At 43.4% G+C, this 24,417-nt stretch overlaps 1 protein-coding gene across 2 annotated transcripts in view; it reads right to left on the bottom strand.

The window, feature by feature from the left end:
• The window catches only part of adamts3 (ADAM metallopeptidase with thrombospondin type 1 motif, 3), a 137,888-nt gene that overhangs the window by 100,471 nt on the left and 13,000 nt on the right, over positions 1–24,417 (bottom strand). For both annotated transcript variants that reach the window (XM_042220121.1, XM_042220120.1), the window contains exon 4: positions 7,192–7,348. In XM_042220121.1, the coding sequence (XP_042076055.1) occupies positions 7,192–7,348 (157 nt within the window). The remainder of the gene's footprint in view (positions 1–7,191; positions 7,349–24,417) is intronic.

Here is a 24,417-nt window from a genome sequence, read left to right on the forward strand (position 1 = left end):
TGCTCCACAAACGGAGGATAATCTTTCGCTGCAGGCAAAGCTGCAACAGGCACGATTCCCACAGTCGAGGTGACCTTATCGATTTATGAGGATACGGCCTAAAGTATGTGGACACGTTTTAACATTGGTCTCAGTTTGTGTTTGTGCCTTGAAATGAAATCAAAGTCAGCTCCAGTTAGCGAGGAAGAGCCTGACCTCAATCCCACCCAAACGTCAGCGAGCTGGCGCCTCAAAAAATGCCTGAAAAATGCGCTCAATTTAAAAATGTCCAGACAAAGTGGAACTTCTATTACAACTGTTCACACTGATGTGACTGGAAGCTCCAGTGGAACATCAAAACTGCCCTTGCAGCAAGACTTTTTCCAACTATAAAAGTGCTTTTACCGCACTAGAAAATAATTACAGCAACAATAATTTCATGCATCGTCTTTATAATTTCTAGGTGAGAGCAAAAATACGCTGTTCGTGTCTGAAGAGCTACATGAAATGTGCATGTTCAGTGTGTGATATCAATAAATGCACAAGAGTTGAGGAAACTTTCCTGCTTTACGACAATAAAGAGGAGGCTGCGTTTCCTCCACCCAGTTGTGCTGTAGGAGTGAAGGCGGCTGTTTTCATCCCTGTGCATCAAAGGCTGCTGCTGTCAGACACAGCCAAGCTCGCAGAGATATCTGAGGAGTCCTTTTGCATCAGTGCCTAGAAGCACGGTTTGTGCACTGGGAGGGAGGAGGGCTGGTAGTGGAGCAGCTCGTGAGCTTCTCAGGCAGGTCACTGCGGTTTGAGTTGGGAGGAGGCTTTTTCTTTTATTCACATTTTACTTGTGTGGGGGATGAAATATGTCCAATCATAACATTAACTGAAGCTTAATAATACCCAGTGTTTTTAAATCTGACACGAAGGGCTGGTCTTTATATGCATCCCTTTGTCAAAGGTTTGGACCAAAGCATGGCGACGATGTGGTGTGTTAAGGCGGCTACGCCTAAAACACTCTCAGTAAATTTCTTCTTCACTCACCTTTTTAACTCACGATGTGTTTATACACCTCTCTGCATTTAATCGTTAGTTATTCTTCATCTCAGCTCTCTACCACAGCATGTATTTTGTCCTGTCTCCCTCCCCTCAACCAATCACAGCAGATGGCCCCGCCCCTCCCTGAGCCTGGTTCTGCCAGAGGTTTCTTCCTGTTAAAAGGGAGTTTTTCCTTCCCACTGTCACCAAAGCTCCTGCTCATAGGAGCTCATCTGAGCTGGGCTTTTCTCTGTACATACAGTATATATATATTTTCCTGGTATGTGATGTGGAATCGAGTGATTTTAGGGGTGAGGGAGGGAGTCTGAGAAAAGCAGAACTGCTGCCACAGTTTTAAGGTGAACGGCATGTTTTCCTTAAAGCACACTTTCAGGTACGTGCTCTGTTGTTTGCCGTGTCAGCGTTACCACATCAGCAGTGGAGTGCAAACATGAACTGAACCGTGTCAAAAAGGCAGTGTGCCTGATACAGGCACAACACTTGTGTAACGGTATTCAACGCACCATTGCTTCTGTTAGTGAGGTGATGCAGCTGGGCTGGAAAGCAGTGCAGGAGGAAGTGGCTGACATGGAGCCACAAACAAAAACAAACAAACAAAGAGAAAAAAACAAACATAGAGAAAAAAAAACTGACTAATCATCACAAAGCAAGTCCCACTGAGCTCGCTTTGACTTTCTGTACACAAGTGCTGTGAATTAAAGAAAAGCTGGTCTTTACAGCCCGACTCTCAAACCTCAGCAGGAAATAAAGGTGCTGAAAGAACCAGCACCTAACCACACACACTGTGAGGAGGACTGCGACCAACACAAACCATAGCTTCACCTTTCACCTTTCACTCTTTGTACCTGTGCAGCCCATTTACAGTGGGCGCTGATTTATTTGAAGTTGCCTGCAGGAAATCCAGCACCTTGGCTCCTGGTGCAAGTTCACACAAAACAACTTTTCAACATCACGTAAAATACAAAGCTAACAAATAAATAAATAAATGGCTGCAGGCCATCAGCATCCAGCACGGCGAACAGACGGCTACCTCGCCTTCTGCAACATCAGAACTAAAAAGTAACAAAAGTCGAAATTTTAACCTTTGAGACGTGAATGTTTCTAAGATGATGCGCATGGATCCAGTGAGAATCCTGTGCTTTTAAAGACAAATACATTAAAACCTACAAGATAACACGCCTGAAAGCTGCGAGTTAACCTCCCGTTGAGCAGGATGTGCCTTGGAAAGCATCGTCACAGCAGCAACAGAAAGAACAACCTACACATCCGCCATCATCATCAACAGTCCTCGGGTTACAGGACATGACACAGACTAGATGGCTTCAAAGTAAGAAATCCAATCAACACCAAAATATCCCGTGATGGGAACCCAGCCAAGAACAACACAGCTCTGCGTACAGTGCAAATAATCTCCTACAGCAGCGGTCCCCAACCCCCGGGCCTCGGACCGGTACCGGTCCGTGAGTCGTTTGGTACCGGGCCGCGAGAGTTGAGGCTCAGGTGTGAAATGTATGGTTTTCAGGGTTTTTATCGGTTTTCAGCGTTATTTTGTTATCGTTTTTATCGTTAACTCGGTTTTCCTGGGTCTTTTCACGTGTGTTATGAATAAATCTTCTTTTTTTCGGTACCGGTACTAGTTTTATTTTGTTGTATTTATCCGCGACACCTTAAAGGCCGGTCCATGAAAATATTGTCGGGCATAAACCGGCTCCGTGGCGAAAAAAGGTTGGAGACCGCTGGTCTACAGCACCTCCGAGGCTCAGCGTTAACCCTTTACTGTCATCTGATATTTCTCATTCCTGTGATGTGTGTGAGACAAAGCAGCGCACAAGTGCTTCACTTAAACGGCTCCTGGAGCCGGCAAACTCTTACATCACAAAGTGCTGGTTTGGTTGATCATATTGACTGAGATAATTAAAGTATATCTAGTAGCTCACTGTCAGCTGAATATTTTTTGCAGGTGTTAAAGCACCAACAGTTGGGTTGAGATGTATTCCTGCCATAGAATGGGTCTAATATTACCGACATGCTATTATACAGTCCCCATCAAACGTTTCAGACTATCCATTCAGTTTAAGTGTTGTTTTTAATAAACTGCATGCTCAAAAAATGCTTCGTTTCTCTCCCATTTCTTCTTGTTGCCTGTTGAAGTTATACTAGAAACCTTGTTACGATCCAACCATGCAAAATATATATAGTATACAGTCCCCATCAAAAGTTTACGACGACTTTAGCAGCTGTTTAAGTGAAACATATCATAGCTGTTGCATTTGTTTTGTTGTTTTTTGTAACAAAGCAGCCGATTGATCGTGCTGATGATTTCATTATCGGTGCTTCACACCAGTTTGACGTCAGGACTCGGACGCTGTGACGGGATCAGAATCACCATCTTTCATCATGTCTGCGCGTTTCTACAATGAAGCGACCAGATGAGGCCTCGCCACCTCCCTCGTGCCTTCCTGTCTGTTAGGAAGCATTTCATAATAAACAAGATGCAGCACGTGTAAATAATGGTGCCAGGGCTCAGCTAAGTGATGGCGTACTGTGGCCTTTAAATGACTATAAATGTACTAAAGAAGCATGTTTACTGTGGAGCAGCAGCAGATCTCTTTCGCATGTAGCCACCGCATGAAGTGATCAGTAAGTTCAGCCTGTGCTGATCAGCCTGTGCTCGCGTCCACTCGCTGTTTTCCAAACGTCTTCCTCCCAGTTGAATTCCCGCTGTCTCTGCTGGTCTGACAAAGAGCTTTCACCCACTGCTCTCAATTTAGATTTAAATGAGCATCTGGAATATTTATTTAATCCATTTATATTTAGTAGTTCTGGTATCCCACATACTCAATATTTTATAAATATCATAAATAAGTAATGTGAAATATGTAAATGGGGGAAATTGGTATAAATGCAGCAACGTGTTTAAATGAAACTAGTGAAATTAATTTAATTTGTACTGCTTGAATTTATTTTATTGCATTATGTGGATATTTTTAATATTTTTAACACTTCACAGAGACCAGAGAAAATTCAGCACCTCAAATAGTTGATTTAGTAGTGCTGTGATCACAGTTATGCTTTGTTTCGCATTAATGTGGATCAGTGATGTGGTTTGTAGTGTTTGTGTGGAGGAGCTCGCCGCCATCATCGGCCGGCGTTCAAATGTTCATTAAATTCTCTCGGTCTGCGGCGTTCGAGGCACAAGATCAGCTTTTCGTAGTTACACTTTCTGCAGATTTATTCCATTTTAACTTACAATTATCACAGATTTTGCTACACAATTTTATTCATCTAACTCTTTAATGAGCCGCTCAGTTTAAGTACTGCCGTCTTTACACGAGGTGATGAAATAACACACTTTCTTCACATAAAGTCAGTTTTTCAGGATTTACATAGTAAATCATTGAAAACATTAAATGGCTGTTAGAGTTTTGCAGGACGTTTGTTTCATATTTCTGGACCTGTTCTCTCAGCACAGCTCACAGCTGTCACAGATGTTTTCCTTTGTCCTTCTTTTCTTTGATTTGTTAGAAATTAATTCCTTAAATGAGACAAATCAGATAATAGGATCATGCCTCTGTCCTCTGCCACTAAAGAATGAGACCACCTGATGAACCGACCTCTGATAACGTCTCTCAGCTTTCTTACTGAGAGTGCTGGTGCTTATCAGCACAATCAGTCTCTCGTGTTTTCTTAAAGAACATCTGTTATCTGTTTCAAAGCAGGCAAAGAGCCAAGACAGAGCTTTATCCCACAGTACCAACTCTCTCAGCTGATGCTAAACTAACTCGAGCTCGTTTGGATGGGATGAGCATTACTGAGGGAGGTGAGGATGAAATTTACTCTGCTTCTTGGTAATTTACCCTGTGACTACTACACACGACGTGATAACCATCGGAAAATTAGTTGACAGTCAAAAACTCTCCATTGAATTATCTCAGTCAAGCTCACAGATGTCTATGAAACAGAGTTTATTATATATACACATATTAAATGAATTAATGGGGTTTTAGATCCGCACTCGTCCATCCATCCATGATCCAAGCTGTCACAGCCTGTTAATCACTAACGACAACATTCGAACTCCACCTAATTTTACAGTCATGGATGAATAATAATAGTAGTTATGGCCTACGCAACAGAGGCCATAACTATTGCTCAAACTTCCAGGTGAATAAATACTTGCTAGCGCGGGGAAATGGAAACAAAATTGTAGTTGAGGAACTTTAAATTGAGTAACTATTTGCCTGCAACATACTCCGCTCTTTCTTCAGGGTGGCTTTTATCATCAGTTTTTAGTATGCAGGGGCATGAAGGCAGAGAAAATGAATTTTAGAGCAGCAATCAGGACAAATGCATCCACTGGCACACCGACGTGTGGAGAAAAGGCAAAAGAAATGCAACACTAAGCACGTCTGTCACAATTCAGATCTCATAATGTAAGCACAAACTGACGCGGGCTCACGAGCACAGTGTGCGCACGACTTAAACACAGTATCTCAGCTCTGTTTACCCACAGCCAGAGGGAGAGGACTCTGCTCCCCCCGAGTCAGTCATCACCCTGCTCCATACTTTTAAGCCCTTTTTAAAAATTGCAGGTGAAGCGATTCTATGTTTTAATATAGACTTTGTTGTTCCTAAACACACGGTGAGTCAGTGGTTTCATCACCCTTCCTGAGCACGGTTCTCCTTCACAGTCCAAGTGATGCATTACATTTTCCAACAGTGGCAACAATGACATTTATTTGGTATAAATAGAGGGTAAAATTTGCATTTACAGCTCCCTGTTGCAGTTTGGAGCATTAATAACAACAGTTAGAGCAACAACAGTCAGAGTAGCAGTAAAAGCAGCAGCAGCACAGGGAACGAAATCTAATTACCGTAATTGTCGGGCTATAAGCCGCTACTTTTTGCACAAGCTTTGAACCCTGCGGCTTTTAGTCAGGTGCGGCTTTTCTATGGATTGTCCATGATTTTTGTCATATCGTAAGACGATTTGTTTTGTTTGTTCCGCTGTTGTACGGCACTACGTTGCCTGGCGGAAGGGCATGTGATCAGACACACAGTATCGGGGTTCAAGAGTGGTATGTTGGTCACGTGTCCATCCGCCAGGCAACATAGTGCCGTACAAGTAGCGCGAAAAACAAACTTCAAAGTAGCGCTACGCGTTCAGCGGGAGGCGTGGATGACGAGCGGCGATAAACTTGCGAAAAGCAAGTTATGCTCAACTCCACCGGTGGATTCTGACAGCGTGGAAAAGTGTGAAAACATCCACGATCACCAACGGATTTCGAAGGGCTGGACTGCTGCATGATGGAGAGGAGGACACCGCCACGGCCCTTCTGAGGGTGTTCGACTCTGACACTGACAACGAGGATTTCTTTGGTTTTGAAAGTGACAACGAAGGAGAGAAGCTGAGAGTGGATGACGAGCCATCCTGAGCCTGTTGTATCCGACACTGGAGAAGAGGACTTTGGTGGTTTTAGTGCGCAGGAAGATGGTGGTGAATGACTGACTTTTCTTCTTGTTAAAGCCGTGTCACTTCATATACCTAAAAAGTTGTGCAAATATGTACCCATAACTTGTTTTTCAAAATATTAATAAAAGTGATGTGTCTCCAAACAGCCATCTCTTTCCTGACAATTCCCTTTGTGCATATTCTCTTACATATGATAAGTCAACATTGAAACACCTGCGGCTTTTAGTCAGGTGCGGCTAATGTATGTACAAAACAGGATTTTCCCCTGATTTTAGCTTGTGCAGCTAAGGTGCGCTTTGTAGTCCGGGAAATACGGTAACTGCTTTCACTGATAACTACGAATAAATGCTGAAATGTTAACAAGTGACCTCCTGTTGCCAACATTTACATTTTTCATCAATATCAACATTCATTATTTTAATGTTTTTTTTGTGTGTGTCATTTTCATATCTCTAAAAAGTTGCTGCTGTTGTATTTGTGTGAGGCACACGATGAAGTCTGGACTCTTCACAGATGTAAATGTCAGTTTTTGCTTTTTAGACTATTGGGCTGGACACAAGTAGTTAACAAAAAGATTTAATTATACGGAGAAGCTTCACAGCAACCCCTCCGCGGTGACCTCACAGGAGTGTCACACCATTAGTTGATAAGTAAGAGAATACAGCAGGAACCGTGGTCGTGCCTCCTACCTTGTAGCTGGTAATCCACAGAGATGTCCAAGGGAGTCTGCAGCAGAGCTGACCTGCGGTAAACCACGTGGACCCTGCCCTGGTCCTCCAGCTCCTGAGTGCCTTTCTCCAGCGGCTCGATGAAGTACTCATCCGATTCGGTGCGAATCATCCCAGCCTGCAACAGGTTGGCAGGTCAGTGACTGTGTAGAACGTGTGCTTAGCATGTTTCATTACTGCGAGCGAGCGTGGATAGACCCAGAAACCTCATTGCTCTGATACCATTCGTTTTATTAAGAGACAATTAAAATCTTCATGCCCCACAAAATCCCCCATCATGTATTAATAATGTAGAAACTTTGTGACAGTGTTTTCATGTAATTGTAAATTAATGCCTCAGTCTTTAAAATCCAACTACAACATCTGCTGAACGCCAAATGCCCCCAATTTGTTTCCTCTCCCACGTATAGACACAGAAAGACGACACCAGAATGTCCTACTGAACAATATTAAAATTAGAAAAATGCATAAAATATAGGATACAATACAAAGCAAAGGCAGACGCGCTAATGTAATATTTAGTAATTTATTCACGAGAGAATCTGGGCCTCTCATTAACTGCTTGGCATGTGCAAGTTTTTTTTTCTTTGCCATTATTAGATATTGTTGCGACTCTTTCTTCAGCTTTCTGTTTGCAATTATCACCTTGTTACCCAACAAAGGCAGGTGGTGGTCCTGCAGCGCGCTGCATCGTTAGTAACACATTGGCACAAAATTGCTTTGTGATGGCTACCTGCCAACCTCAGATTTCCTGCAATAAGAAGCCAGTCATGTCTGTAGTTTATGGCGGTTATGAGGGGTCACGCTGCCCGGCTAACGCAATAATGCCCAAACAGACCGAATGTGCAACCCATCAAGACCAAATGATGATCTGAAAAAGGTCAATGCTAAACAACCTAAAACTACTTTACAGCTGTTTCCTTAAAATGATGCTTTCTGGAATGCGAAATTATTCATTTAGATTATAAACTGAAAAAAACAAGGTCCCAGATTCTGGCTTCACAATCCTTAAAAATAAAAAAAGAAAGGCTTGAAATGTTTCATGTTACCTGTAACGAATAGAAAACACTCTCTGCAAAGCAGCAACTTTTTCAGAGGCAGCAGTAACGTATCTTTGGCGCCATGTTTCCATGTGTCTGCACGCGCCCTCCCTGACAAGCACACATGTGCAGTGGAGAAAGCAGAGAGAGCAGCAGCAACAACACAATATGACATTAGTTCATTAAGAGCACGAAGCGAGCAGCTGGGGTGGAGGTGGGCTGCAAACCGGCTTACAGGGGTGCAGCAAATGTGAGTAGGCTAACTAATGCTACGCTCGGTTTGCTATGCTCCAAAACTACAGTCAGCCATATGAGAGTGTGTGACATTTTAAGTGAGCGCACACATGCTGTACACACAGTATGCAGACACACTGTGTTAGCGCTCAGTCGATCGGTCCTGCTGCGCTGAAACTCCTGGCAGGACTAAACTCCCTCTGGCCTCTTCAACAGTCTGGTGGACTGTGTGCTAATGCTGTTAGCGACCAACCCTCACTCTCAACTCATTTCCCACTTCCTGAGACCCCAGTCGGCTGGCACTCTACGCCCTCCTTTACACAAACGACTGGATGGATCCCAAATTAAATTCTTAGTTAAATTTACATGCAGCATCGATACTGTGTGACTGCGTAAGCGTCCCAGCTGAAAGTCTAAACCAATAAACTGAATATTCGTATCTGAAGTGCTGCAAGTGAAATGAAATGAAAACGTCTGGCAGTCACATGACGTCTGGGGGAGAAGCTCAGCGCTGTTTAATGCAAGTTTACTTCTGGCAACAGAATAAGATTCATATGATTACGTACAATAAACCAGGTTATGATGCAGAAACGTGTCACGTATGAACCGGCTCATTTAATTGGCCATCTGTGATTATGAGAGCAAAAATAGTGAAATACGATAAACGTGCGAGTGTGTTGGTTTTACTGCGTGACAGAGCTCAGACGTGGTTCGCTGCAGGGAAAAAAACCTCCTTAGTTATCTTTAGAGAAACGGCGAGGTGGAGGTTAAACTCACTCGTCGTGCCGTATAAACCGACTCTTTGCCTGATTCGGGGCCATTTGGCGTCACAGTGTTAAAACGCTGCACTGCATGGTCCGTGTTTCAAAAGATGACGAGGGTTTTTATGACATCTCCCATAGAAATGTGGTCTCTGGACGTTTCTGCAAGGACAAATCTAAAGTTTGCACAGATGTATAAACACTCAAACAAGAGAAGAAGAAAGAGCGAGCCAAAAACAAACGACAGTGTGCGCAGGTTACCGAGGAAACTCTGTTCACCATTTCTGACTTCACTTGTCTAATCGGACACTAACAAATAAGATAATTTACCGCTCGTTGAGTAGCAGACACAGACGTGCAGAAAGGATTTTTTAAAACTGCATCAGTGTTTATGTGATCCCAACAAAGCAAAACTATCACACGCAGAAGATAAACGCTCTTCACAGTCAAGTGAACTGTAGAGGACAGCTGCAAATGGAAAGAAGAAGAAAAATCCAGCGATTCCTGACGCGTCATCCTTATCAAAGAGAGTAAGTAACACGGTGGAGCCTGTAAGATAAAGCCTCTTACATCAGACGAATGTCACAGACGTGCTCCACTGCCGTCTGTTTGAAAAGTTTACGTTTTTCCGCTCACTTGAACACGCTTTCTCCTCAGCTCATTTATCGCGCACCTGCAGGCGCCTGCTTGCAAACACAGATTCTAAATATTCTGTAGGTCAGCGTGCATTATCAGGCCGGAGTGCGGTTGGCCTGCTCTTCACCAAATCCTCACAGCCACTGGGCATCCTGTGACCAAGTCAGCACATTCTCCGCCATGATTTATTCCTGACAGAAGCGAGAACCACCTCGTCATCTTTATTTACTCTGCGCTCATCCACCACTCTGAATCCTCAGCTCGAAGCCAAAGAGGCTGCAATCTTGACAGTAACTGAGCCCGCAGGCATATCTTGAACTAAAGTGAGATTCATGCACCGTAGCTCTTTCTTATTTACCAACGGCAGGTGAAAGCCGAGGATGAAAGATGGCTGAACATCTCAGAATGTACGGGGCTCGGATACCGAGAGCTCTTTCCATCTGTGAGGTTCTTTAAGGGTCTCCGACAGGTCACGCTCCTCTATTTAAGCTCAGCCGAGCAGAGGCAGACTCCAGATCTGAATCTCTGCTCTCACTCTCATAATAAATTGAGGTGCCTTTTAAAGGTGAAGCTGGAGGATCGTGCTAACAAACTGACTGACAGATAATTGGATAAAAGCTGTTTTTCTATCAAGAGAAGCCATTCAAGTCTGACCACTTATGAAGTATTTCAGCAGCTGAAAATGCCACCTTCTTATTCAGACACCGCAGAGCAAACAACAAAAACCGAAATCACAGAGGGGCGTGTGTAATTAGACCGGGTGCTGACATTTGAATCGTTTTAATTTTTGATTAAAGCCGCGTTTAAGAACAACACTCCACAGGGGAGCGTTCGGAGGATCTCAAAGAAACTAAAGCTTGAAAGAAAACAACAGTGACCGTCTGAGCTTTTACTTAACAACAGCTTTTTTTGATAAACTCGTTTCCATCTCAACTCTGTCCTGTTGTCTCCATCGCTTCTAAACCTATTTAAGAACAGGCAGAAGTGAAGCAGAGAGAAGAGAGCGGCTCGTTGAATGCTACCACGCTTTAATGTAAACACTCAGAAACAGATATCTACCAGAAACACGCTCACTGCATCTTGAAGCTACAATCCTGCCTCGACACAGTGAGTAACGTGTTTTAGCGATCCACGCCGACCACAGGAAGTGCCGAGCTCTCTGGTTTGAATTGAGGAATAAGCAGTTGGATATATATGCTGCTGTCCTGAGATTAAATTGACATCTATCCCTGAAAAGCAGAGAAATTGCAGAAAAACGCACCTCTTTTCATGCTTTTTCATCCAAACACTGAAAACAGAACAGTTCTGAAATGAATTTAAGCTTTGTGCAAATTTCTATCTTCTTTCTGGCAAGGATGAGCTCGGAGAAGCGGTGATGCATTCAGGAAAGGTAAATTAGAAATCATAGCACGCTGAATGTGTCTCGAACAAATCCGTCCTTCCATTTTCTTCTGCTTATTCAATTCAAGGTAGCTGGAAGCGGGGGTGGTGGGGATGGTGGGGGGAGGTTGGCAGAGCCTTGCAGGGCTGCTGTAACAAATACTTTTAAACTAAACTCCATTACAGCGATGCCATCTCCTCTAACACTGCTGCACAGCCAGCCGAGCCGTCTAATGAGTCTTGTATAAAAAACACAGGTCACAGGGGAACGAGACAGAAGAGCGGGGCGTTTTTAGGCTTATGGGCATTAAATGCATGTTGAGGCAGATAGTATTAGAAGGAAATTAAATTCTAGTTTGAGTCCATTACTGCCTGGTTTGCATAACTACCCAGGGCTGGACTGCCGGGCATTTTCCCGGTGGGCCGACGCACTTTTTGGCCGATGGGCCATCCTGAAGGGTCAGACGTCTTAACGTGACGGAGCCTCTGCCTACCTTCGCTGAGCGATCACAGTGGGACGTCTAGACCAAAAACACCAGGGCTGATGTTTGTCCCAGTCCAGCCCTGGGTGTGTTTTCTCACATTAAAAAAAACACTGCAAGCTTCCAGTGCTGCCCCTCGGCCTCCTGGTTGACACACCGATGGTATCAGTTTGAAATCCTACATCGCCTTATTCTCAGGTTCACATTCACATGATGAAAATATAATCTGGGATTCAAACTCATCAGATCTGTAGCAGTTCCACCTGCAGCATCAATCTGAAGCTCCTGGATCGTCTATTTCCAGAGTTATCACATTCATAAACTTAGGCTCCACGCCACCCACCCGTCTTCTTGCCTGGCGGGGTGACTACTGTACCCCATCAGCCTCTTACAGCTGGGGGGCAAAAGCACATATTGTGTGCCACCTGCCAGCTTGTTGTCATGTTGTCATTGAACCACAGCATTCGCTTTAAGCTCAACGTGGCTTTAAGAGACACGCAGACCTTTCTGAACAAAAGGCACAGAGTTGTGCAGTGTCTCACATGTACGGGTGTGTTTTTTAAAGACATAGGTGGCTGTACGTGAAAGGATTAAAGACACGCTGCAGTGTTTCTTTTCACCTGCAGGAGCACTACGGCGTCTTTTCATTTATTTTATCGTCTCAGACACGAGGATGCCAGTGAGAGCTTCGGCATTCAGATAACAAAAGTCATTGAATAAGCTCGTAAACATGGATTCTGAATGTTTATTTGAGAGCAGAAATGTGGAGTTCCTATGCCAGCTGAAACACTGGCTCTAGGGTCCCTCTCGAGTTGGACGCATGCACAAAACACCTCATCCGAAATACGTCCAGAAGGCATCTGAGTCAGACGCCTGGCTCGTCTCAATGCAGAGGAGTAGTGGCTCCACACTGAGCCTCTCCAAAGCACTTCTTTATCCTCACAGAGAGCCCAGACACCTTTCAGAGGAAGCTCATCTTCACCACTTATATTCTTGTTTTTGGTCGATACACACGCTCGTGGCCGTACGTTCAGCCTACACACTCATCTCCACAGCAGAGCATCAGTATCTATCCCCATGGATACAACATCAAACCTTAGAAATCTACATTAACATACATATTATTACGTTATTCAGAAACGGCGTCACTCAGTCACAGTGAAAAACCTCACTGTGACATCTTCAGATGTCCTTGAGCTGCTGACTGATTCGACCACAATATCATTTCAATTCAGCTCAACGCTGGAAATCAATCATTTGAATTATCATGTCAGGAAAGTCATGTCCAATCAATACGCACTTACTGGTCCCGCGTACCTGCTGGAGGGGGGAACCATGACCAATGAGGGGGTCTCAGGTATTCAGTAATGTGAAACTAGGTGATCCGTGTTTAAGTATCAGCCACTTCTTCCCATGGTGAAGGTTTTCCAGCAGAACATTCTCATCTGTACTGAGATGTTATTCACTTCATCTGGTTTCTAGTGTATATTTGCTCATTTCTATTCAATCACAGGTCGAACGTAGCAGAGTCAGGATATAACTCAGCTCAGCATCATTATCTGTGTTTCAGCTGCTGTCAGAGCCCAAAATAGTAAGAAATTAAAAACTAAAGCACACACCGAGGTTCTCAGATTTAGAAAAAAAGGATGGTTAACTTTAGGATGTATTTGCATGATTTTACCTGGAGAAACAGAACATAATTATCTCTTTTAGGAAAATTGAAGTGTGATAACTTGAGGCCAGAATTTAGCATAAAACATCATGAAATGTCTCCGGCAGCAGGAATTCAGAGGAACTCGAACCACCAACCTTCCGATCAGTGGATGACCTGCTCTACCACCTGAGCTACAGCCACCCCACCACTATGTCCTACAGCCACCACCACTTTGTTTGTATAACTATATCTATCTATATCTATATCTATATAGATAGATAGATATAGATATGACAAATATTTTAAAATGATCTTAGGTAGTGCCGTGCTTCTGATCACTCAGTTCACTGATTCAATTGCTGATCAAACACAGTTTAGAGGTAATAAATTAAATTAAAGTAATACATTAAAAATGTAAACAGTGGTTTCACTCTTGCACACCGAGTTTCTCTCATTTCAGCGTGTGACCCTTGAGGCTGGGCTTGTGGATATCAGGTATGCAGCTAACATTAACATGTAAGCTACTGTTCACGTGCTCGGCTGATAGTGAGGGGAGGGGCTGCGTACCTGCCTGCAGGGGCTGTGTGATGTAGTTTCACCGGGATGAGGCAAAAACAACACTGATGGTATCTATACGGTTGTAAATGAGTATCCAAAAGTAATTTTAGCATGAATTAGTATCTGAGACTCTTTTTCTGCTTTTTGGCTCAGCCTAACCGGGACAGCCGAGTCTCAGTGTCTCTTGAATTTGGAGGTCAAAGCTAAAAGGAATTGTGACCTTACAAAAGACTTTTTTTGCCTTAATTTCAACAACACTTGGCACAAATCTTTATTACGATAAAATAGCAACATTATTTGAAATCCCTGTGACTAAATGTTGTGCAAAAGCAGCTTTCTGCCCTTACACCGTACCTCAGATCTGCAGAGCTCAAAGGTGTAAGGTGGCATTTTCAAACCAATTAATCAGAGACAAAATACTACTGAGTGTGATCATTTTAGCGTATTTCTTCCTCTGAGACCTTCTTGATTTTAAAGCACAGTGATCAGTTAGAGAAACACCTGAGACACCATTCAGAGCCAGACCACAGAGGCCAACATTTCTAAGCAGAGACAGCACAACATCAGACCAACTGTCGTCCATCCAGAGTTTACAGCGAGCACTGCAAACCCAAAGACTTCTGCACAGGCTGAACCGTTTCACTCCTAACTTTTAATGTCACTGAAATTGCTTGTTTAGAACCAAACTATCTTGGTGAGAGCTGAATCAACACAGGCTATTGATGAAGAGGCAGCTGAAAACCTTTCTGATCAAATTCAGTCTGTAGCTTTCTGATGATTAAAGTTTAACAGCTGTCGTCTCCTGCGATGGCCTGCCCGATGATAAGTGCTGCTTGCTTTTCTTTGTGGTGAGTCTGAGTCATTTAATCAATATCCCAGTTTAGTTAGTTCACTGTGATGAAAGGTTTCATAATCGCATTCTATCGATTTACATTTTACACAGACGGGTGCTCAAATTGATCACAGGTCATTTGTTGACTCCCGTCTGTGCGCTGTCCTCCAAGTAACTTTTACTGAATGCTATAAACACTGAGGTATGAAAACGAGACACGAGCTGTCCTCTCAGGCTTTTATGTGACTACAACAGTTTAACTTTATGAATTCATGTTATTTTTTTAGGGTTTTTCCACTGCGGCATTACTACGATGAGCCCGATTATGAAAATAAAAATGTAAATTTGAGTTGAAATCTTGATGCTCGTGGTTGAAACCAGTTGAGTCCCTCACGCAGACTTCTCACCTGCAGGCAGCCAATCCCTCCTCAGACTACAAACAACACCCAGAATAATCCCAGGGCCATAAATCACACCTATTCATGATTAGGATCATATTCATAAGAACACGACTGTTTACAGCAGAGGTTGAACCTGTTTTGTGCCACGGACCAGTTTATGCCCGACAACACTTTCACGGACCGGCCTTTAACAGTATCGGTATCAAAGAAAAGGATTTTATCATAACACACAGGAAAAGACCCAGGGCAGCCAAGTTAACAATAAAAACCCTGAAAAACATACATTTGACACCTGAGCCTCAACTCTTGCGGCCCGGTACAAACGACTCGGACTGGTACGGCTCCGTGGCCCGGGGGTTGGGGACCTCTGGTTTACATTACAGGTCGGGGAGCTTTGTTTCCTGCAGCTGATTCTCTGCAGTCACCGTAACTTTATGCATTTATTATCAAGAGATGAGTGGTTGCAAGCTGAATAATCAGACTATAATAAAAAAGGTGATCACAGATATCATGTGTAAAATCACCCTCAGCATACCTTTAATTAACGTATTAGTAAAACCGTAGATTAGATGAAGACAGTCAGTAAAGCTTTCATGAACAGACCAGTTATTGCATCTCACGTCGCCCACATTCAAGCCACTAAAACGTTATTATCTGGGAACCTGGGTAACATCTTTGTGTTTCCCAGCCACTGTGCGTGGGACATAGGTGTGCTGTGGAAGGTTATCTGGTTGCACCTGATTAGTACTCTAAGCGATCGGCGTAACGGGCAGAACAACTACATTCTCTTCCACTAGAGGGCAGCACAACTACCTGCTGGGTTACTGCCAGTAAAACAGAAGAAGACAAAGGAGAAATGACATAACAGTCATGCAGCACATAATAGCAATAGACACATATTTGAAAAGGAAAAGTAGTCAATCCGACTTGGGTCCTGGAGGAATTCCGATTCCCCAGCATGAGCAGCGGTCAGAAAAAAGCAAAACGGGTATACTGGGGACAAACCCAGCCAATTTAGAAAAATGATCAATATGCTTTTTGTGACGTTTTTGTTTGGTGGTGTGCCGTGTGATTTTTCTAATGAGAATATGTGCCGTGGCTCCAAAAGGTTGGGAAACACTGGAATAAGAAAGAAACATTGGGGAAATGCGTCTGAAGATCATTTCTCTGGGACGGAGCCTGTATGATAAAATCTGTAGTGAATTATTATGTGGAATCAACACTGTAATTAGTGTGAAGACACCAAGTCAAAACACACTTTCCAATTCCACGAGCTTGCTGTGCCCTTGCGGAGAGTTTACTGTGACATATTTTCTGTGACCCAGTATTCGGCATTATCCGATATCAGACAATGTCCTACCTAAACACAAACCTCAAAAAAGGGATCAGGAACCCTGTGTTCCATCACTTTAATATCCCCAACATCAGCCCCTGCCAAGCAGACAGCACTCCTCTGCCAAAGAAAACACATGGGATTCAGCTGAAGGGCTCCAGTTTTTCAAAAACAGTCTCTTTCAGTCTAAACTTCTTAAGGAGGTCGGTACGAACGTGCTTTCATTTGAAAAAAAACCCCCTGCAATGTTAAAAAAAGGCCTGGATTCAGCCGGGACACTGCCACCTTTCACCCTCCATGTTGTCCAAAGGTGTGTTTGCTTTGAAAAATGTGAGCAAACCTTCGTCATCATTACCTGACATTTTCATCCCCACTCTTTAAAGGAATTCGCAGAAGTTTATTTTTCACAAATTTCAGCAGAGGCCTGCTGATAATCTGAAAAACAACTAGAGAGTATTTCTGAAAATGATAAACAGGAAACTGCAAAAACATCTCAGATGTCTACTTAATAAACGTCAAACATGGCAATGAGCCACTACTATCCTCAATATATCTGTGTGAGTTTGAAGTTTCCCCCAGCTTCACTGGAAACAGTATTTGGAAAAAATCTTGGAGAAGAGAGAAGTAATCAAAAGTATTATCATGTTGGCAAAAATATCAGGTAGCCTCTGCTCTGAGAAACAACGCAGGAATTCATTTGGTTGTGTCGTTTTGTGCCGCTCCACCAAACAGAGCAAACATTTACAGACGGCTTGGAGGAGGCGGTGGGATTCCACACTCGACTTAAAATAAAACCTCGCGCCGGTGAATGGCTCTCAATGTCCGTCTGAAACGACAACAGAAAATGTGGGCTCGTCTTAGGTTTATATAGGTCACGATTAAAAATGTTTAAACGTATAAATATCAATGCAAGCACCTCGGCACTGCACGCCGAGCCCACGACTGCAGAGGAGAAAACTTTTTGCATATCTTGGTGCGCCTCTCCCCTGCACCTCAAACCATATACCCAAACAGCTCTGGGGTCAAGCCTCTGCAACAAGCCTTGGCTAAGTCAACAGGGAACATTAAGAACTGTTGGTGAATAAAACTCTTGTGCCCAGCTACAGTTCACCGCAAAGAGGAACTGGCTCACTTACTTTTTCTTTTTTTCCACTAATCAAATAGGATATTTTCTTCTTCTTTTTTGCCTTTTTGCCCCCGCCCCTCCTACACAGTAGCTCCAGATATGTCAGGAGCTGTGCATGTCCAGAATGCTCTTTTAAGTCTCTGAGGCCAAGAGTGTAGGCCACTGAGCACACGTAGCTCTCAGCAAAACATCAGCATGCTTTATTTGTTCATTTTGTCACTCTCGATGAATCTCAACATTGTAAACGCCGCCGAAGCTGCAGGAATTTGAGGAGGATGATCGCAGAATCTCTGAGTTACAATGAGCCTTTGCTCTGACAGCATAGTTTCACCCATCAGACCTGCAGTGTATTTACACTCGCAAGTCTCACACACACACCTCAGACACAGCAGCGCCTCACCATTCAGAGCCGATTATGCAACGTGACACACGTTAAAGGTGGCCGAGCTTTGCACAGCTGCTGGAAATTTAAAGCTTAATAATAAAAGTCACATTTCCAGTTGGTGCTGTTCAGGTTAGGCTACCACACTGCCTGCATCTATCAGCTGATTCGTCAAGACCGTCTGTCTGCTCAGGTATTCTCACAAAAAACAAAAAGCTTCATATAGAAAGAGAGGAGGAGGGATTTGTTCCAGCTGGCCCGTCCTCTATCTAACAAACGACTGGGACTAAAGAGGAATTTCATGGATGCTTTAAAGCAGTTCCATAAGTTACACTTTATTTGTCATGCTGGTACTCTGTGGTCCACACATGCATCTCTCACTGCAGTTATCTTTTCCTCTCACATCATACTTATCTTCACTAATCAAAAGCAAGGAAATCTGCATGCACTCATAATGTAGATTCAAACAGATTTCTATTTAAACTCTTACAATCTGTCCGTCATGCAGCCACAGAGTGAGCCTGTAGTCAATGACTCTCCATCTGAGTCTATTACTTTAAGATGTGTCTGACAGTGACTGCAGAGTTTAGCCTCATTAGTCAGCTGAATAATGCATGTTTAAATAAAGGCACGCTGTATACTTATGCTTGTGCATGCCAGTGAAGACAATTACGTATGACTCCCACACAGCCTCTGCCTCTTAATATAAAACATGAGAAAAACTTGCAGGAAAGATGACGTGCCATGAGAAAGTTTCATAACCCCGCCCACAAAAAGCAGCAAACCAGACCACATATTCATTTTGCCAATCTCCAGCTGAAGGTCATCTCCTGGTGGACCTCTGCACTGGTCCCAGTACTGAGACACGTTTAAACAGAACTCTGTTGTGTCAATATGGCAACTCTGACAAAGCTAAATATTAGGAACTAAATATGATGAGGACGGCATCACAGCACTGACGGCGTGTCGCTGGGGGATACCTCACATTTTTATACCCAAATCTGAGCGAGTACACTAGACTTCTATGAGAAGTCAGAAATAAATCAAGAATAACATTCACCCACATCTTTGTCCCGTCTTCCTCCTCTAGCTCTCTACTGGTCGCAGCAGATGGCCCCGCCCCTCCCTCCCTGAGCCTGGTTCTGCCAGAGGTTTCTTCCTGTTAAAAGGGAGTTTTTCCTTCCCACTGTCACTAAGTGTTTGCTGACAGGGAGTCGTCTGCTTGTTGGAGTTTGCTCTCTATATTTGCCAGTTCTTTACCTTACAGTATAAGAAGCCTCGAGGCAGCAGTTGGCTATAATTTGATGCTATATAAATAAAACTGAATTCAACCAAACGGAACTGAATTGACTTTATGTTATACTAAACATGGTCACTGGAAGCATGTTTCCTGAGGTTACAGATCAGACATCTTGCTTTAATCAAAGGAGGCGCCCCCTGCTGGTCATCAGAAAGAATGTGAAGCATTTCCAGATGAGGTTTCCTTTTCAAACCCAGAAGCGACGACAGCACTGGGCTAACCTTATAAACAAACCCTCTTCATAATTATAAAGCAGCTGTAGCTGATTCATCTCATGGTCCATTAGAGGTTCATGTAACATAAGAATGAAATTCTACAGTATGAATAAAAGTAATGCGCTAACATGAATAAGACTTCCTGTCTGAATCACATCAGTGAGACAACGCCCATGAACTCAAACTACTTCACAGCATCATCAAATGATGCCTTTTATTATTGTTTTCAGTTGCATATTATATGTTAAGGGTTTTGAGCCAAATACAAACTCATATTGAAGTTTTTAGCTTCTTAGCAGTTAACAAATGCCAATTTCTGTATCTGTTGCTAAGGCAGGCCAACCAATAACCATCCGGGCAGTGCGCTCAAAACTACAAACCTGGTGGCTCTAAAGAGGAAATCACATTTCACTGTAATCCATTTCATAGCTGAAATATTTTAGCCTGGACCAAAGTGGCAGACTACCACATGGTTGACAGAAAGACACAGAAAGAGGTCGTAATGCATTATTAATGGCAACAACATAACATATGCTGTGTCAAATAGTCTCAATCCTCTCTCTGCTGGATGAAACACAGAGCCAGAGTAAAGGTCCAAAAATACATCAGACATGAGAAGCTTCCTCTCTTTCCCTTTCAGGGTAGCAAATCAAATATCTTCAGTATGTGAACCATCAGCTGTGTTCATGTGAGTGTACATGAACTGAGAGACACGCAGTGGGAGGAGGGGTGATGGGAATGACACACCCCGCCTGACATCTAAAGGTCAGCTGAATTCCTTCGTCATTTACTCCGATTCTTTTTTAAAAGAGGCACGTGGTGCAAGTTTCAATCAGGTGACCAAGAAAAAGGAAGTTTCCCTCCTTCCAACCATTTACGATGGACGTACTGTTAAACTGCATCGCCTTTACTAAAGCTTCCAACAAACCAGGTGTGTTGAGGATCAAACGCCGTCATTATTCTCCCATAAACAGACCCAAATGTGCTCATGGAGCCCAGATTTCCCAAAACGGTGAAAAGCTCTTTAGTTTTTCTATCCACAAGTTTCAGATGACGGTATAAATTTAGAAGGTTTAATAAACTTCCACATATTTAACTTAAAATCTCAAAAGTGCCTCAAAGAGAGTTTCTGAGGCAAGTCGTATAAAAAGTTTCACCAACAGCGTGCAGACTTACTGAGTTCAAGACTTTTTATTCAACCAAGCAAAAAGCTCCAGGATTCATCGTTTCCATGCAAATATCAGAGATAATCATTTCAAGGCCGCCGCTGCTTTTCAGATGAACCCAGAGAACTTAGCCTGCGCACTGAGCAGAACTTTTATAAATTACATTAGTCTGGATGTGGGTGATCTATGCTGATGGATTGAAGTCTCATATTATATATAATCCATATTTTAATAGTAACAGTGGGAAAACAGTAACGTAAAACAAAAAAGGGGGTTGCTTAGGAGGGTACGACTTACAGCCATACCACCCTGATCTCCCTGAGCTCAGAGGCTCAGCAGAGTCAGGCCTGGCAGGCCTTTGGGAGGCTGCCGGGGAACAGCAGGTCCTGTTGGCTGGCAGCTCTGGAGGCTGAGCAGATCATCTAATCTCCTGAACCCTGAGCTATTCCCGATGCATTCATCAGAGTGAATGAGACATGGTGTAGAAAAGTGCTACACGGGTTCAGTCCATTCATGAATCAACCAAACCCTCATTGCTTCGGCTTGTTTGAACCTTACAGTGAGTCTCTCCTCATTTTATGAATGTATTATAATAGCAGCATATTTAGCAGATAAAGAGCGGGGTCCATCTGTCAGGAGGAGGCACACAGAGAAAAAACAGCGTGATCATTTATCCAAGTGGCTTCGGATTTGGAAAGCAACCCAAAGCGCAGCACACAGCAGAGCACACATCTGCATCCTTATAATTATTATATCCTCCTTAACTCAAACAAGTCCAGCTGTGCGATCAGTGCTTCAAATAAAAATCTCTCACAGACATTTCAGTCCTTAATCTGGAAGACCACCCAAGGACTGTTAGGTGGATAAGGCTTAATTGGAGCTGGAGCCTGTTTAATTCAGCACTTAGTTCATTGCCAGCATCAGATTTTGAAAATCGTCGCTCGCAAAACGCAGATAAATTTGGTCTCCTCCTTCTCGTGCATGACTCACAGCTATGCTGTTTCTCTGGAGTTAAGAGTGCCACAAGTATCACAAGAGGAGATGATTTCATGTTATTCGTGCTGCAAATTTAACGGAGAAGGTGCCGCACGCCAACTTTGTGTCACTTTCTAATGACTTCACTTGTAACTACAGGCCTCGGCTTACACGCAGCAGCTCAGCGAGTCAGATTAGAGACACAGATTTTAAATACCCAAATATGGAAACGAGTTACAAATGATGCAGGTTCTGTAAGAGAACTCGCACCACGAATCTCTGGAGCAAACGTGCGAAACAACCAGGCCAACACTGGACTGCAGATTGTACCGGATCACTTCTCCTCAGTATGAGTGAAGGAAGAAGAAAACAGAAGTCAGCAGTGACATGTTTCATGTTTCATGAAGGACCAGCTCTCCCAAGCTTTTCTGACATGCAACACAAGGGCCATCCCCCACGCAGGCCAGCAAAGATCGCCCTCGGTTCGCCCGCTGCTGCTGAAGCAGAGGAAGTATCTGCCTCATAAGTATTTAGCTGCCAGGCTGCCTGCCAGCATGCTAGCTGCAGTAAACACTTCCAGACAGCAGCCTGGCTATAATTAAGAAACAGTAAAACGCACACCTAGAGAGGGCCAGGGCTACCACTTGAGATCAAAGACGGCCGGCCCTCAACGACAGGCTTTTAGATCAGGAAGCACTGGTTTGGAGAGCGTTTGATGTCGGGTTCTGTAGTCCTGCGTGTTTTGGACTTAGGCTGCAAACATGAGGAGGAACAAGAATCAGTGCTGCGAGGAACCAGGAGCAGGATAATCGAATGCAAACTTACTAAACAAACTCGATTCTGTTTCTCTCAATTTAACGTCCCACATTCTTACTTTTATTGTGGCGATTTTACAGTTTCCCGTTTATTTTGCTCTCTGGCGTGATGTAACACTGGGAATGAGAAGTTACAGTAAATGAGGTCATTGTGTAATAATGATGCCTGTAGAAACAAAAAGAGCAAGTATGTCTCAATAAGAGCCGTCTGAAATGCTTCAGTGGGAACATGCAACACTTCTGTTGTTTTACTGATTGGCCTGAAAACATGTCCAAGTCTCTCCCGCCTTCATCTCTATAGTATCGTGTAACACGGCACTTCTTCTGTTGTTGTAACCGAGCTGATGGCTGCAGCTCAGAGTGAGTCAAATCTTTCTGTTTTTCCAACAGTTTAGATCCTGGTAAAAGAAAATCAACAGATTTGGAACCCAGATGTGGCAACGGGGCATGTTATCTTGAAATGCTGGAAAGCTGGAATATAAGGGGATAACAGGATGCTGAAGATAAAGTTCCTACCCTCATCCGTGCCTACAGACGGAGGATAGAGATTGAAGAGATAAGATTATGGACAGAAGTGGTGAAAATGAGCTTTCTGGGCTCAGCTTTAGAGATGGGACGAAGAGCTGAGTCATTCAGGAGGAGCTCAGAGCTGAGCTGCTGCTCAACCACACTGAGAATGGCTGGCTGAGGTGGTTTGAACATCTCTGAGCATGGGATGGCTGAGGTGAGTTGGACACAGCATTCTGGACCAGGACACACTGGAGTGATTATGTTGCATCACCATAGACTGTTCTGGTGATCTCTGCTTAAACCGCGGCCCCTGCGACTGGATAAGCAGCAGATACTGGACGGACTAAAATGTATTGTCTGTTAAAGGAAACAATGAAGATTCGACCCAGTATTGTGCGTTATTTATGATGTTCATCTTTTTAATTACCTTTGATACTCTGACAGTAAAGCATGTGATCATAGAGCAGCAGCCGTCTAACATCTCCAGGCCCGACTCTCCTGCAAGGCTGGACTATAAATGTCTCGGGGGGGGGGAGACTCAGAGACACAGACTCTGCTGTGATGAACTGCTTCCTCCAGCTCCAATCAAAGGAAACGGCCAAATCCTGCAGCTCAGAGGATGAACTTAAAGGTCAGACTGGCTTTATCTTTGTCTTTAGACGTGCCCGTCGCTGCAGTCGGTTTATTTTTAGAGATTATGTTTAGAACTTCACAGAGAGTTCAGGAGCTTTTAAAGCATGCATAATTAATTTGGTGAAAATGATAACTACCAGGAAGAGGAAACAAAACCTGACTGCATATGTACTATTTTCTAATCGCAAAATTAAACATAGGGACTGGTCGTTTGCAATCACCATATTTAGAACCACAAAACAAAGCTTGGCCTTATTTTTGACCTCGATAATATCTTAAAATATTTAAAGTCACATATTTGTTGACAATTTACCATCGAGCATCTGACAGCCTGTCCACTCTTCCACCTGCCACACGCACTCATCATTATTCCTCCGTTTGCATTAACAGTCACACACACACACACACACACACACACACACACACACACACACACACACACACACGTCAACTAGAAAACAACTAATAATCTGAATATTTTTAAAGCAAATAAATATTACAGGGAAAACGGAGGGAATCTACAATACACATACACAATGTGAAATTATTTACATAAAAAACCAAAGAATGAGGGCAAAGCAGAAGCTACCAGGGTGTGTTAACAATGTTGCCTTGGCTACCTGTCCACCTTCATGATTCTCGTCGTGTCACTTGCTTTCTGCCAACTACATCCTATTTTTTTTATCTATCTATCTATCTATCTATCTATCTATCTATCTCTCCCTTCCCCGCTCCTTGGTGTTGTCAGCCAAAA

The sequence above is a fragment of the Haplochromis burtoni genome, unplaced genomic scaffold, assembly GCF_018398535.1.
Source record: "Haplochromis burtoni strain Fernald_Lab_line unplaced genomic scaffold, NCSU_Asbu1 Contig_43, whole genome shotgun sequence".
Lineage (NCBI taxonomy): Eukaryota > Metazoa > Chordata > Actinopteri > Cichliformes > Cichlidae > Haplochromis > Haplochromis burtoni.